This window comes from Culicoides brevitarsis, chromosome 1, assembly GCF_036172545.1.
Source record: "Culicoides brevitarsis isolate CSIRO-B50_1 chromosome 1, AGI_CSIRO_Cbre_v1, whole genome shotgun sequence".
In the NCBI taxonomy this organism is placed as follows: Eukaryota; Metazoa; Arthropoda; class Insecta; order Diptera; family Ceratopogonidae; genus Culicoides; species Culicoides brevitarsis.
The window spans coordinates 16,324,554-16,341,486 of NC_087085.1; the positions used below are offsets into that span (position 1 = coordinate 16,324,554).

General features: G+C 26.4%; 2 protein-coding genes across 2 annotated transcripts in view; both read right to left on the bottom strand.

Annotated features, from left to right (window-relative positions):
* Positions 1–2,022: 2,022 nt before the first annotated feature.
* On the bottom strand, positions 2,023–3,597 carry LOC134827407 (uncharacterized). Its single transcript, XM_063840028.1, has 3 exons — positions 3,412–3,597; positions 2,505–2,677; positions 2,023–2,280 (listed from the first exon to the last, which is right to left on the bottom strand). Exons 1-3 carry the CDS (start codon positions 3,530–3,532, stop codon positions 2,161–2,163), a joined length of 414 nt encoding a protein of 137 aa, XP_063696098.1. The 5' UTR covers positions 3,533–3,597; the 3' UTR covers positions 2,023–2,160.
* A 2,943-nt stretch (positions 3,598–6,540) lies between these two features.
* Positions 6,541–16,933, bottom strand: part of LOC134832227 (serum response factor homolog) — a 93,134-nt gene continuing 82,741 nt past the window's right edge. Inside the window, exons 3-4 of the mRNA XM_063846201.1 lie at positions 8,179–8,523; positions 6,541–7,552 (exon numbers count right to left, since the gene is read on the bottom strand). Coding sequence (XP_063702271.1) covers positions 7,343–7,552; positions 8,179–8,523 — 555 coding nt within the window. The 3' untranslated portion in view covers positions 6,541–7,342. The remainder of the gene's footprint in view (positions 7,553–8,178; positions 8,524–16,933) is intronic.

A 16,933-nucleotide genomic window follows, 5' to 3' on the forward strand; every position in this document is an offset into this window, starting at 1 on the left:
TGTGTTGTGAAAAAAAATTGATGATGATAGAATTATGAGTTAAAACGAACGAAACGCGCAATATGAAAAATTCAATCGGATTTCAATCAAAACGATATAAACATAAAAAAATAATAATAAAAAATATATATAAAAATAATTAAATCAAATTTGTATCTTTTTTCCTTTAATATATCCGAAAATAATATTTTCCTTTTTTATCCGATAAAAAAAAATATACAAATAAAAAGGAATAAATGACCACAGTTGTTCTTAAAACACAACGAGAATAAATGAAAACAATCGGTTTGTTTGTAGTTTTATACCAAAAAAGAAAATTCATTAAGCATAATAAAATGTTAGTACACTAATTTTGATAAAAATATCATCCACGAATTCATTAATAAAAATAATTATTATAGCTATCGGAAGAAAGTCCCATCAAAAATATATATTAGTAAAAAAAATATTAATAACATTTTTGGCCTAATTTACAAAAAATAATAAGAATGTTATAAAATTGTGTTTTTTTTAGAATTTTTCAAATTTATATATAAAAAAAGTAATTGTTAAAACATTTCTTCTGGAGATTGTCTCTAAAAAAGAAAAATCTTATGATAGAAATATATATTAAATTTTTTTTCTCATCATTTGATATTTTTTTTCATCATTTTATAACTGATGACGCTCAAAATGAAAACCACAAACAACTAAACATTTAAAAATATAAAAAATAGCATATAAACTTTTTATCCTGCTACATGCAAAACCATTATCCACATCACGAAGAAAACCGCAGAAACAATATTATAGCTATTATGATAATCCTTTATCAAAATACCACAAAAATTTGTAGATTCATATAAAAACATAAACAATAAAATCAATAATAAATAAATGTGAATTTGTATAAAAAAAAAACATAAATAAACATATACAAAAATAATAAAAATATAATAATAAATGGAAAAGATGAATTTTTACCGATGATGTTTATTTATACACATGAATGTAATTATTAATAAAAAAAAAAACTATTAGAAAATTTATAATAATAATAAATATATATTATATATGTTTCGTAATTAGCAAAAAAAAAATCAGTAAATGAATGAATGAAACTTGATAGAAATTGAAAAAAATATATAATTTTTTTATATTTCATAAACATAATAGAAACATAAATAAAAACATTATAAAATAATAACGTTTATTATATTATATATCTCCGTTGTTTTATATAAAATTTATATAAATTGAAAATAATAATAATAAAAATTTATTTATTTTTATTGTACGATGAAATGTAATAATAATGATAATTAACTATAATAGAAAGAAAAAAGATTATTAGGACGAAAAAAAAAGAAAATATATTGTATAAACTATTATATGATAAAAATTTAGAAAATTGATATTATTATATTACATATAGCATTTGTAATCGTTTGGAAAAAAATAAATAAAAAATTATTATTATTATTACTATTGATAATGATTAAAAAGTGAACAAAAAATATTTTATAAAGACATATATACGGGTAACTACTGAATATAATAATAATATTATTTATAAAAAAAATGAACAAGATATATAAATGTATGTTTAAATAAAAAAAAAATAAAGAAAACATTTGATGAAAACTAACGATTTTTTCAATGACTTTGAACCACCGGTGCAAGGTAATGTATTAGAATATAATTTATTTATATTTCATTCACTTATTGCTAAAATAAAAATGAATCAAGTTGAAATTGATTCGAAGAATAGTTGCCTTGGTGATTGATTAATCCATAACAAATCCAAAATAACCTAACGTGTAATACAAATAGACATAATTATATACGATTGATGCGATAAAAAGTACTTGGAACGACATGAGTTCATCATATATGTTATGAAAGTTGTGCGAATTAAAATAAAAATCAATATTTTGATGTTTATTAATTTTCTTTTATTTTATTATAATCTAATTTTAATTCTTTTGTACAGCTTTTCTATCGCTATAGAATCGTATTTAAAACTAAAAGCACATCATCGTCTTATTTCATCCACTTGAAAAGTCATTCAAATGCGCACAAGTTCATTTGCAGCTGAAATTGAGTGTTTAATTGCGATATAATACAAATTACTTGTTGTTGTGCATACTCGAGAGCAGCAGCAGCAGCATGAATAAGTAGTTAATTTCCATCATTAGTGGGTTCGTCTGTTGTGTTTGCATCCTCCTCCGTCCCATCGTCGTCGTTCTCATTTCCTGTTTTTTGCATTTGTTTTGCCATTGTTACTTTTTGACTCAAGTACTGTTCGTCACACAAAAAAAAAAGTTGGATAGAGAAAAAGGTGAAAATTAAATTCCGGAATGATAAGTTTTAAATGGAAAACAATTGTCTCGAGCGAGAAATCTTTTATTTATGAAAATCCGGCGCGTTACGAAATTTTTGCTCGTTTTTGCCACTTGAGCACGTAGTTTTTGTGATGTGCATGAGAGCAAAATGGACAATTAACATGTAAAATAATTACCAACCTCCTTTCTTCGCAATTCCGCTGTAGCCAATTTTTCCTCGAGATCCTCTATCGTTGGCGGTGCCAAGTTATTTGATTGCTCTTCAAGACGCTGTAGTCGTTTAGGTGGATGTCTCTTAATTAAGCCATTCGTGCCGTTATCGTCAAAGGGTATTTCAAAGGCCTCCGGAGGAGCTGAAATATTTTTTGTTAAATAAATCGGAAAATCATAAAGATACGTTTTAATTTTAAAGTAGGAGAAATTACAACAGGTAAGAAAAAAAATTTAATTTTTTTTATCTTTTTCATTATTTTTAAAAAAATTTTTAATATAAATAAGGATTTTTTAATTAATTTTTTTTACAAAAAAATAAATAAAAAAAAAAAAATAAAATAAAATAAAATACAATAATAATAAATAAATAAAAAATAAAATAAAATAAAATAAAATAAAATAAATAAAATAAGAAATAAAATTTGAAAAAAATAAATAAGATTAAAAATTTAATTTAAAGTAAAAAATGCAATATTTTTAACGACTTTTTTAGTTCTTAAAGAATTAAATAAAAAAATATTTAATTTTAATAACAATTTTAGTTAAAAAATAATTTTTTAATAAATAAAATTAAATAAAAAAATAAAATTAATGTAATACTTAATAAAAAAAAATATTTTAATAAAATTAAAAAATAACATTAAAATTTTTTACAATTTTAAATGAAAACTTTTTTTAAATACTTTTAAATACTCTTGCTTTAAACACTTTAATATTTTTATCGATGTTAAAATCATTATTACGACTTTCATTTCCAAAAAAAAGTTAAAAAATTAGAATGTGAATTAAGATTTAAATCGAGATTTAAATTTTTATAAAAACATTTTTTAACTTTTTTGAATTTTACCATTTTTTAAGGCTTAAATTTACTCACGAATATCAATTGCTGGCACATTTGTTTGCTCCATCGCATCATCAGACTTCTTCTCTGCTCCGTTCTTATGTGGCATATTGGATTCGAGCGCGGTCTGAGCAGTCGATGAACCACATCCCATGTCAATCAATCACCAACAACACATTTAGCAAATTTATTTATATTTTTTCCCTCTTCGTTTTTTTTTTGGTCCGGATCCGGATATGAAATTTGACGAGATATGAGACGAAACGAGAGAGAGGACCAGATGAGGGTGTTAATACAATAATTTATAATCAATTTTCTAGTTGAAATACGTGATTCGACATTTCAATCACAGATCAACGATTTAAATAAATATGACGAGGATGTTGACAATCTTCGGTTTTTTTTATGCGAGAAAAAACGGAAAAGCTTTTTTTATTGTTTATTTTTTTATTTTTAAAGATGCGATGACGAACGAAAAAAAAATATTTTTTTTTCAGGACAGTCGTCGTTGCAGAAGCAGAAACAGTCGGAAAACTCAATCAACGCTGCTATATCCGGTGTCTGTGAAAATAAAACTGAATGAATGGGAAAAAGTGTGTTGCAGCGCAGGCAGGTAAATGCTTGCAGCGATACTTAATGAAATGTTTCGGAGGAAAAGACTGTCATGTCAGTCAGTGGAACGTGTGTGTGCATGTAATTGTATTGGATTGGATATTCTCAATGACATTAGCTGTTGTTTCCGATACGCAATGGGATGACTTGATGTTCGATATTCCAATTGGATTAAAAAGGTGCTGGCGTTAAATGCTGGAAAATTGTCATTTATCCCTTCATTCATGAAAAAAATCAAAAAAATCAAGAAAAAGAAAAAAAACAAATCTGTCCACGCGATTCGGACTGTCATGGCGCGCGTGCGTTTCCCCTTGTCACTTTACTTTACTCCATTTCCACGAACACAAAGTTAACTCTTGACTCGATATCACGCTTTATTTATTTTTTTTCCTCTACAAGGGACCTACGACGACGACAAATGAAGTAAAGCACGAGGAGTGAGTGGTAAGTAACGTGTAGCTGCAGGTAACGATTGTTTACCATTAATCTGTTGGACATCATAAAAAATTAATGAAATTTGGCGCGCCTTGACACGGAAAATGATTATTAGTTCCTTGACTTTTTCTCTCGGCCGAACTCTAATAACTCTTTCGTTGTCGCGCACGTTTCAACGTGGAAAACTTTTCTCATTATCTTTGATAACTTGGACTACTCGGAAGACAAAATCAGCTTATTTTTTCCCTTTAAATAGTTCCTTCGCAGAAAAAAATTAAGCTGTTTATTTTTTTTCTTATTTTTTTTTGCTGAATCAATAAAAACAGGATCAATTTCTGGACGACTTTTTTTTTTGACGGGCAATACATTAAAATCAATCAATTCTGTCTTCGTCTTTAAAAAACTCTTTTCTTGCAAAAAAAAATCCATTCGTCCCATAAATGCCTAAAAATATCCGGTTTCATGTCCTTTCACAACCTAATCTAATTCATATTCATGCAGAGCAGAAAAAGATCCATTTTGTTAACAACAACAACAAGAAAAAAAAAGTTTTTCGGTATCGAGTTCCCATTAGAGACCAATATTAGAGTCAAACCTAGAAATCGATCAATATTTCTTTGCTAAGTACATCGTTTCGGACAAAAATGATGATTAATGGTGTTTTAGAACCGTTTTATCAAAGGTTGTTAAATTTGAAGTCCATTAGGCAAAAAGGAGGAAAAAAATGACTGAGACTTTATTTCACAATTAACCAGTACTATTTCATATGGTAAATTATAAAACAACCACAAAGATTGTAGTCAGCGATAAAATTATTGCAATTCTTCTTCTTTTTATATTTGTTGACTTCGCAGGCTTAGCTTCACATTACAAATAAAAATAAATAAAGAAAAAAAATGTCTTTTGATTATTTATTTATTTTTATTATTATTAACCATTCTATTAATATTTCACATATTTTGCTACCAAATATAGAGGCAAAATGCAATCTGTAAATGGTAATGAAACCGGAAAAACCAAATAGAGTAAATCGAATAACGTGTCACATTATAAACATATTATTATTTTTTTTTTCTTGAATATTTATTGTCACAACAGAGCCACTAAATAAATAAATAATAATTGTTATATGCGAAAAAGTATTATTTTTTAATATTTATTTTTGTTTAAATTTTTAACTTGAAATTTCTGAGATAACATAAATTATTTCAATGTAGAAACCATAAAACCAACTAAAATATTGATTAATTCAAAAATTTTTCTTTTTCATTTTAAAAAAAAGTTTTTGGGATGTTTAATTTAATTAAAATTTATATCAATATTTTGATTATCATATACTTACCATGTCATTTTATTTTAATTCCTTTCAAAATATATACAATTTTATTAATAATAATCTTTATTCACTTATAAATTAATTATTTAAGTTTATACACATTTTATTATATTATATTATTTTATGATTATTTATTTTAACTTTGTTAAATATTTTATTTAATAAAAATATTATTATTTTATTATTATTAAGGATTCTTAATGATACTAAATTCTTTTACAAATATAATTTAATTTTATATAATTAAATGAATTATCTCCTCACAATGTCAATATGTATTTTTTTTAATTATATATGAAGCGTTGTTATGTTAGTTTAATGAGTTTTGATTAAAAATATATGAAAAATATATGTTAAATATTAAATATGTATGAAAAAATGATGATAATAATATTTTGAACTAGAAATACACTTTTCTTTTGAATTTAATCATTAAATATAACATGAATGAATTTTACTGATAACATACATTTTTTATATAAATTATAATTAAATGCACTTCTAGAGTACAATCATGCAAAATTAATAGTCTTTTTCAATAAATATTGATTTTTTTTTAAATTTGGTCCTGATAATGATGCATATCACACAAACAATATCCAGATTTTTATTATAATAATTATTTCTAACATAAATTTTAAGCTGATTATTTTATAACTAATATTATAATTATTAGAGTGTTGTCATTTAGTTGATAAGAACGAAAAATGATTTTTGGACTAGTTTATTATGAAAATTGATTTTATGTTTGAAAAAACAATTAAAATACAGGATGGGAAGCAAATAAAACGAGAATAAAAAAGATTTTAAAAAGAAATAATTTGAAGCGTAAAACCAATTTTATATCTTCCTTCCCGCAAAATTTATTGTGACAGTCGGCATTGTTTTATATTTTATTATTCTTGAACTTGTTAAAACTTGCATGTTACGGCAAAGACAAACAAAAAATTAAATTTGAGTAAAAAAATAAAATTTCAAGCAACTTTCTCGATGTATAAAGCGTTTTAACGAAGATGTATGTGGCAAAAGTGATAAAACGGGACGAAACTTTTTCCCAATGTATTATAATTAAAGTTTTGTTTGTTGCTTGCACAACAGAAGGTACACCACCCGCTCGCTGCATGCTTCGGGAATAGTGCGGTATAATTAATGCTAATGAGTTTTTACTTTCTTCAATGTGTATGTTGAATGCATTTTTCGCACCAAACCACTTTTGATTCACTATACAATGAGAAAATTATGTAGAAAAACTATGTAGGCCGAATTAAATCACTAAAACTCGTCGTCGTAGTTATAATAATTAACAAAGTTTTTGATTGTTAGTGTTGTTTAAGTAGAACTAACAAAAGTTTTTTTTTAAGCTAAACTAAAATATTTTTAAGACAAAAGAGATACAAATTTGGCAAACAAACAAAAAAATTTATATTTATTATAAAAAAAAATTACGTTAAAAATGAAGTTGTACTGTAATTTTATGATTTTCATGTTTTTTTCTTCTTCTTTTTCTTTCAGGAAACAAAAAGACATTCATTAGAGCAATAAAAAGAATATTTTAAAAGAAAACACAAAAAGTATCATACACTAATCATTGTTAATCTCCGTTTTGACGTTGATATCTTTCATTAGCATGGGCGAGTCACCATTCATACTTTTGACATTTTTCGACGAGGTAGAGGGAGATCCGCTGCTCGCTTGATGCAACGGAATCGGAATTGTGATGTACTGATTGCCACTGTCGGCATCCGTATGAACTTGCAGCTGACCCGATTGCACAAGTTGAACCAGAACATCCTAATTAATGAACAAAGAAAAATAGGTAAATATTTTAATAAAAATGAGGAAAGTAATTAGGCCGATGCAAAAATTAAAAATGTTTTCGATTTTATAAATTTTTGATTTTTTTCTGGGATTTAAATTAATTTTAAAATATTTTATTTTAAGATAATTGAAAAATCCTAATTTATTTATAAATTATGATCAATTTATGCATTTTTAACATAATTTTACTAATTATTTAAATTTATTAAATTTAAAAAAATTATGTTTTTAATTTTTAAATTATCTTCTTAAAAATTTAAAATTTTTGCAAGATTTTTAAATATTTTATGATTATAATTATATAATATTTTTTAGTTTTTAAGTTGTTTTTTAAATTTATTATTAATTTTTTTTTATCTTTTTAATTATATTTTTTTCAATTTTTGAAGTTTTTACATATTTTTATGGATAAATTTTGAAAGTTATGAGATGAAAATATTTTATTATTTATTTTATTTAATTTAATTATTAATTTTAACGGAAATTTTTTAATGTTTTCTGAAAAAAATAAATTTTCTCAAAAAATCAATTGAAAATGAAATCGAAAACATTTTTAAAAATTGCACTAGCCTAATTACATTAACACGTCACTTCCGTACCTGTGGTAAGTTTGCCAACGCAGCCGCCGGATAAATAACTCCATTGCCCGATAATGTTGGTGTTGCCGTAAGCGTCGGTATTTTAATTGTGGTTGCATCCATTTTTTGCGTTGCTGACGAAGAAGAGCCTGTCGCCGCCGCCGCCGCTGATGTCGTTACTTGCAACGAAGGCATCGATAAACTTGGCATGTTAGACGAGGAGGACGAAACAAAGTTGTTACTTCCATTAAAGCTGTGCAAATTACTTTGCGTCAGTTGCGAAGGACCAAGAGATGCGGGACCGGGCGAATCTGCTCCTGACGAATCGTCGGATTCGGCACCTGATGAGTCACCAGATCGTTCATCCTGAAAAAAATGGAAGAAAAAAATAAAATTAGTGTCAATCTTAATTTGAATCTGTCATCAGTTAACGTAACGTAGAAAAAAGGCACAAAAAGTAAAGGTAAACAAAATTTTGGTTCGTGACAAAGAAAACATTGACGGTTCTCTTTAAATTAAGAGATTATTTATTCACAGCTAATTAGCATTTGTTCGCTGCCTGGCAAAATATATGGTGACGGGAGTTGAGACACTGTATAGCTACCAAATTTGGGCTTCAGGCATTTTCATTGATAAAAACCGACTAACACACGCTAATAATAACTCAGCAGCCAGTCGTGATGTGCTGCATTCGCATTTAACATGCGCGCCAAGAGAGACCACAGAGACACAATTTGTTTAATGAGTGATTTTTTTTGCGCTGTGCTCCGCTTCTAAATGCCTTTATATGCGCGACGTAAAGAGTTATGAGGCAAAATTGACATAAAATTACATAAAAAATGCAGATATGGAACTAATTTGGTATAAAAATTATATATTTCTCGTCTATGGCAGCAACAAATGGCAAGGTATCATGATTTTTATGCACTTGTTGCGACATTTTTAAATATCTTGCATTGCATTGCAACACATTAAGCAATATTTTTTTTTCTTTGTAGAGGCATTTGAACGATGTTGGCCCAATCGAGCTAAAAAGAGACAAAGGAGCAGTACATAAATTGTATATGGTCAAATAAAGAGAGGCCTCTGATGGGTACTTGTGCATAATTTCAAACAGCTCTCTAGTGAATTTCGCCATATGGAACAACTAGAATTCCATAACAATAATTTTATTAATAAAATGCATGAAAAGAGCGAGAAACAGAAAAAAAGCTTAAAGAAAATATGTCCCCGAGCGTATAAATCTATTTTTTTTTAGCTAGTTAGAATTTCTATTATTGACTCCTCACGTTCTGCAGCAGCAGCAGTGACAATAATAATAAAAATAAAATAAAGTAGTCGACACTGCCTAGACATTTATATCTATTTTTAAATCCTGATCCAACCATAATGTAATGCAAAACAATTTTATCGCTAAAATAGACATTGAATAATTAAAAAAAATGCAACCACAGAAAAAAAATGTGAAGCAGGTTCTATTATTTGAGAGACATAAACACGCATCTACGCAACATATCAGAGGCCGAGAGACTACTTGACTCGATCGATAAATGATTAATGCAACTTTTGTCAGCTGCGTTACTACCTTATTTGTCGCATCGCAAGAATTCTTGGCAAATGTCTCATTTTTCAAATATGGGAAGTATGAGTTGCGAGAAATATGCTGAAGGAAAGAGAATTGAGAAGACGAAACAACAAAAAGTTTGAAGTGCTAGACAAAGCGTCGTTTGTAACTTTGATTGATTTAACCTCTGGTTCTAGCAAAAATATGCGTTTTTTGAACAGGGTCGATAAAACTCTTAAGTCTCGCTTAAGTCGAAATTAATTGTCTTAAGTTAGTCACATTAAGTCATTTTTTTCCATTTTTTAAGTTTAAATTTAATTTAATTTAAAATAATACCTTGAAAAATCAAACTACAATCCAAGCTAATCCACACTTAATCCAAGAGTTCTTAAGTCAAAAGGTCTTAAGTTAAAAAACATTTCTAATTTTTTTCAGATTTGAGCTTAAGTCTCAAAACCTTTTAAGTTACAAGTACAAAAACTTAATTTTTAATATTATTTTAAAATTTTAATATAAAGATTTATATTTTTCTTAAAAATTGTCGAAAAAGTCAAAACGTAAGAAAAGCTTAAGTCAAAATATTTTTTAAAATAATTTTTTTAAGCTTGATATTAAGTCAAATAATATAACTTAAATTGCAAATTTTTTAAAAATTAAAAAAAAAAATTAAATAAATTTCAAAAAATGGTTAATAAGTCAAAACTTAATTTACTTTTGACTTAACTTAAGCTTACGTTAAAATATTTTATATTTTTTCACATAACTTGAGTATTAAGTCTTTAAAGTTTAAGCTTAAGTTACAAAATTTTTGATATGTCAAGCTTAAGTTAAAAAACTTAAGAGCTTAAGTTAAAAAACTTAAGAGCTTAAGTTAATTTTAAGTTTAAATAAATTTTTTAAGTTGAAAACTTAAGTCAAAAAATTTTTTTCAGCCCTGTTTTCTAACACCTTTTTTGCAGCAACAAATTAAGATTTTAAACCTGATTTACCTGACTTATGCTAAATGTATGTAAATTGCTGAACAAAACAGAGGCGCTAAGCATATTTCATTCATTTACATTCCCATTTTAACCAATTATGGGATGGATTATTTCACTGCCGACCGTCGGTCTTCATTACTCTTCTCTTCGTTTCTACAACGCCGTGTAGAGACATTTTTCACTTTTTGTAGTGCGCGCACACACCAAACGCACAGAGAAGAGTTAAAATTACAGATTAGCGATAATAAAAATCCCTTTTATGGCTGATCCACGTGTTACGAGCGAAGCACAACAAAAAATGTTGTAAGTGTGCGCTTTTGCATCCATTCCTGGCTAACAGCAGCAAAACGCAGTTTCGTGCAATTATCATTAACGCGTGAGATTTTTAGTGCTATTTGTGCAGCTAAACTTGCAAAATTAATGCAAATTAAGAGATTAAATGACTTATGTAAATAATAATGCACGATTTACGATTTGGAATAATTTAATTATGTGAATTGATTGTTTTGCCAAAAATATTTCGCGAAGGAATGTCCTTGTCGTGAAATATTGTGCGCCAGGTCAAACTTCCGTGTAAAAGTCAATTTATTTTATCGCTGCGCGATATTTGTTCCTCATTAGTAGTGCAGTTGTTAGTGTCAAGTTGTTGAACAAAAACAAACAAAAACCGGGGAATTTTTTTTATTTATATGCAGCGTTAATGAGAATCTTATCGATTTTTCGTATTATTCCGTTTTACGGTCGTGTTGACTTTATTCAATGACTTTGTTGTTGAAAAAAGGGGCAAAAGGTGCATTTTTATTGTCAACAGTCCAAGTAGACTTTTGGGCAACTCTAAAAAATTGTTATTTATTACTTTTTTCTGTCAAAGAAGAAGAATGAGGAAAAAAATCGAATTTAGCAAAAAAGTTGTTTCAATTGATGAGATTTATAAATGAGACCCAATTTGGCCATTAGAACATAAATTTATCGAGAATCGATAGGTAAGAGATTACTTTTACGTTTGTGCGAAAATTGCTTGACCAGAATTGTAGTTTATTGTTTGGGATTTGAAGAGGTTCGTGTCGATTCCCATGTTGGCACCTGTCACACGTAAAATGTTGGCTCAAATTTATTTAAAGGTTAATTTAGAAAGAAATATGTCAGAAAAGAGGTTTTTTGCTTGGATTTGGATTTTTGTGAATTTTTACTGCTGATTTTGGTAAGTTTTTAGTAATTTATTATTTTTAACATAATTTTAATTATTCCCATTGGTATCAAAGGCTCTTCAAATATTTAAGATTTTTTTTTATATATTTTTAAGAAAATAAAATAAAATTAAATGTTTTTTTGAGGCGAAAAGAAATTAAGTCAAGTAAGTTTTTTTTCATTTTATTATTATAAAAAAAATCATTAAAAATATTTTTAAAATAAAAATTGATTCAAAATACAAAAAAAAAATCTTCTTAATATTTTAAAATCTAACTAAGTGAATAATTTAAAAAAAAAAATATTTAAATTTTAACATTTATACATTTCAATATTTTAAAAAAATTTTAATTAAAATTAAAAAATAAATTTCATATAATTAAATAATTAAATTTAATTTAATTAATACTAAAAATAAAAAAAATAAAGAATTGGATGCAAAATTTAAATTTTTTTTAATTCATATATTTTTTTTGCTTGAAACATTGATTTTATTAATATCAGAAATTATCGATTTTTTTATTAAATTTTAACCATATCAATCGAATTGTTTCTTTGTTCTTTTATTACAACAAAAAAAAACTTTTTTTTTTGATAGCGACAATTTTCCTTTCGGTCAATTTAACTCTGATAGACACATTGTCGAAATATTTCCGTCGAGCATGTCACATCAAACATTTGACCAACCTTGACATTCATGCCCCTCATTCCATTCAATAGCAATAATTCATGTGCTTAGGTCAACAAGAAAAAAAGCCCAATATTATTGCTTCACAAAAAAAATGAACCCCAAGTTGAAAAATTAATACTTTTTTATCATTTTTTTTATATAAAAAGAAGAAATATTTTATCTATCAATTTATTATTTTTTTTTCTTTTTATTTTTTTATCAGCGATCCCTGCGACAGTTAGACATTTTTGCAGAGAAATATCGGAAATCAAGACATTATTACATAAGCTATATTTATTCCTTTCGTGGGCATCATCGTAACTGCCAGCAGCTCTCGATATTTTATATGATGAAAAAAAAGAGACAAAAAGACAGGTAAAAAATAACAAGATGATTGACAAGAGACAATTCAGAAAACAAATTATGCACGACAATGCGATGAGATGTAACATGATGACAATGTTAAATCAAATATGCGCGTAAGAAAGTTAACTCTGTTTTCAACTCTGATTATATTTATTTGTATTTTTATGGGAAGAACATCTTTCTAATTCAGGCAAGACGTTAACATTAAACGAGCGAAGAAGAGTACTGCTGCTAATATAATAAAAATAATAATAATAATCGGGAACAAGAATAAGAATGTAGTTAATAATTGAATGTTTTTTAGTGTACATGACAACAGCAAAGACGATGACGACGTGAAGAAGAGAGTTTATGGTGCGGAGGAATTTCGAGAATTTTATCTTTGGTGTTGCTGGAAAAGTTTGCATATTAATTTATGCACATTTATGGGTGCAAAAAATGTATCAAAGTGCGATATGGAAGTTGCGTGATCGGAGATCCTCCGCAGAAAAGGTAAAAATTATTTCATAAATATTCATCAATTGAGACCGATATGAAATAATAATTTTTTCAATATTTTTCAATATTATTTTTTTTTTCCGAAGAATATGAAAAAGTAACATTTTTTGTATAATAATTTTCATTAAATTTTAAAAATTAAGAAAAATTTTTAGATATATTTTTTTTAAATTAATTTTTATTGTTCAAATTTTGATTTAATTTTAAAAGATTTTTTTTCATATGGATCAAAATTTCTTTAAATAAAATATTTTTTTTTATAATTTTTAATAAAAAATTTAATTTTCTATAAATTTTCTTAAAATCAAATTTGGATCCATTTAAATAGATTTTTTTAATTTTCGTTCAAATTTATTGTTTTAAATTATTAATTAAAAATATTTAATTGTAAAATATGATTTATAAAATTTATATAATAATTTTAAATCATATTTTAACAGAAATTTTCATATATTTTAAAAAATTTTTAAAAATGTAGCAAAATTTATTTTTTTTTAAATTTTAGATATTCGATATAACTAATCCCTTCTTGTTATTGTTTTAGCCTGCATGACGTCATACCACTCCAGTTTGAAGCGCATTTCAAGAGTTTTCATCGCACAAAAGACCCAAAGTGGTGTTGCATTTGCCTGCCAATATTTCGGTGCGCTACTCATCAATTTTTTAATAACTCGCCAACGAAATTAGGTCTCGGCCAATTACATCCACTTGTCCACGTTTTGCGCCATTTATGTGAAAATATTTCCTTGAAATCATGATAAAAGTCATATCGATTGATGTGTGAACATTCTTGTCCATTTTCAGTATGCGAGTAATAATGTACTAATAATATTCCGCGTAGTCTACCTATTATGACGCACATTTGTTATTTGTGCGGTAATGCAATATTAATACTCGAGAAAATTTTTTCTCCGCTCTTTATTGCATTGTTGCCACTACGAGTCGCGTATCTATCGGTTATCGGGTGTAATTAAGTCACTGTTCAGTTCATGGCAGTAGATGCGCACAAAATTATCAAAACATTTGTCCGGCACAGCGTGACATGGTCCAGTCTAATGACCTACTGTTTCAGTCCGTTCGTTGCCAATCGATGATTTTCTTTTTCCCATTCCCACATTAATGACGATAATTATTATTAAACGCGACGTACATGCCTCTTTTTTTAAACATGAATTTAATCAAGCTAAAAAAAAAGTTAATAATAACAAGAAAAAGAGTATTGCACATCACAACAACAAAAAAAACTTGATTCCGATACGTGTTTGAGGAGATTGCAACGTGTGTGAATATATTTCCGTTATTTTTCTGCTTGACGTACAAATGTTTTCTAATTTGAAATTTATGAGTTACGATGAAAAACGGGGCAACTGAGCCACTTCCGATGGAAATTTTTCAAGTTTTTCTCGTTAAATTGAGTTCAAGTTCTCTTTTGTCTAATAGTTTTCGCAATTACTTCAGGAAATGGATTTATTTCAATTATTTTTGTTACAGAAGATAATTGTTTGTTCATTATTTTTTTTAAGTTCAGGGACATGAGTAAAATATTCGAAGCCAAAAAATTCTACAGAAAAATAATTTTGTTACAGTAACTTATAAAAACTTTGAAAAGTAGCAAAAATTTTTAAAAAATAGGACAAAAAATTTATTAAAAAAAATTTTTAATAAAATTTATTAATAACACATTTAATAAAATTTTAATTTATGAAAATATTTTTAAAAAAAATTTAATTTAATTAATTAATAATAATTTTAATTAAAATAAAATATTAAAATATAATTACCTAATTAATAATTATAAATAAATTATTTTTAAAATTATAAAAAAAATAAAAGTTTTAAAATTACCTGATTTTTAAAAATCTTTTTTTCTTTAAATTAATTTTTAAAAAAAAATCTTTTAAATTAAACAATATTTTTTTTTAATTTAATAATAAATAATTAATTAATTTATTTTCATATACTTTAAATGGAAAGTTATTAAAATTACAAGAAAATGAAAAAAATATTTTTTTACATTTTTTCCATTTAATTAATTAATTTTTAATTAATTTAAAATAATATTTTATTTTATTAAATTATTTTTAATTTTTTATTAAAAAAAATAAATTATAAAAATTATTTTCAAAATCGAACATTATTTTAGAAATTAAATAATTTCTTATTAAATTCGAGACCAAATTATTTTTTATTAAAAAATTCAAATATAATTTACAAAATTAATTTAACATTTTTCATGAAAAATTTTAATTTCTTTTGCACATCTCTGTTGTAAGTCATTGTGTTCAACTGACAGAAAATTAGCTTGCAGAAGTAATCTTCTTGCAAAAAAGCAATTGAATTAAAGCAAAAAAACATTTCAGTTCGATTGTATTTCACCCAAGGAGAGGAAATAATTTTATCGTTGAAACAGACACGAATCCCATGATGAATTTTTCCTTAATCCTTTTTCAATATTCTTTTCTCGATATGCACTTTCTCGTTATTTATAGCGAAGAGAGAGGTCATTGTAGGTTGAACAACAATTGACTTGCACAATGCGCTGCTAAAAATGACTTTTAATCAGTCTAACGACGAAAAGCGCATCAAGAAAGAAGTAAACTGAATTAATTTCAGCTCACAGATGATCACGATGATGGAAAAAAGACGAAGAATATTAAATTACATCGCGATAAAAATATAATTTAATTAAAAATTTCTTTTTTTTTCGCAGGCAAGCATATGGACACGACGTGACAATTTCATCTCTTTTCAGCGAGCATTGACAGCAACGCGTCAAATATTTAATAAAATGCATTTTTAGATAGATATCGCGCGCGTTGTATGAAGGGGAAGGAGCGTCAAATGCATGCATTTTATTTTCCCAATAGAAATGATGCACTATTGACGACACGGTTGCTGCTGATGCCACGATGGCTGCTGTGTGTGTTTATGAGGAACGACGACAGATAAGCGATAATTTTATACAATTATTTGTGCGTTATATAAAAATAAAATCACACAAAATATGTGGAAAAAATATCGAACATTGCGAACGAAATGATAAAAATAATAATAATAAAAATAATAAATGCAATGAAAGGAAGAGAAAAAGAAATGCACACGGGAAAGAATGTTCTTTTTCATTTATTATTCATGTCATATCGATCACATTGCCATTATTTGTCGTGTACAATATTATTATATATTTTGCAGTACACCTCTCTTTACGCGAAAAAAAAATAATTTTCTCATCTTTCTTCCCACAATTGGAATACACTCTCTTCTCATCAGCTCATCATCGTCATTTTGCTGAAACCCGTTTACGATTCTAATAAATATGCGTGGTCTTGTTTTCACACACAAACGAAAAAAAAGGTACAAACAACTTACTGATTATCACGACAATAACAACACAACAACAACATCTTCGACGACATTAAATTAAAGGTTTTGATGATTGTCAGCATGATGATGACAAAAAAAAAAGAATATTTTGTCGTACCTTTTTTTTTCGTGCAATTTCTTTTAATG

Excerpts from the sequence above, each read along its gene's own strand:
- LOC134827407 (XM_063840028.1), bottom strand. The coding sequence starts at position 3,532 with ATGGGATGTGGTTCATCGACTGCTCAGACCGCGCTCGAATCCAATATG. Across the intron at positions 2,678-3,411 it reads TGTGCCAGCAATTGATATTC|CTCCTCCGGAGGCCTTTGAA; the intron begins GTGAGTAAATTT and ends AAAATATTTCAG. Across the intron at positions 2,281-2,504 it reads CGGAATTGCGAAGAAAGGAG|TACTTGAGTCAAAAAGTAAC; the intron begins GTTGGTAATTAT and ends TGTGACGAACAG.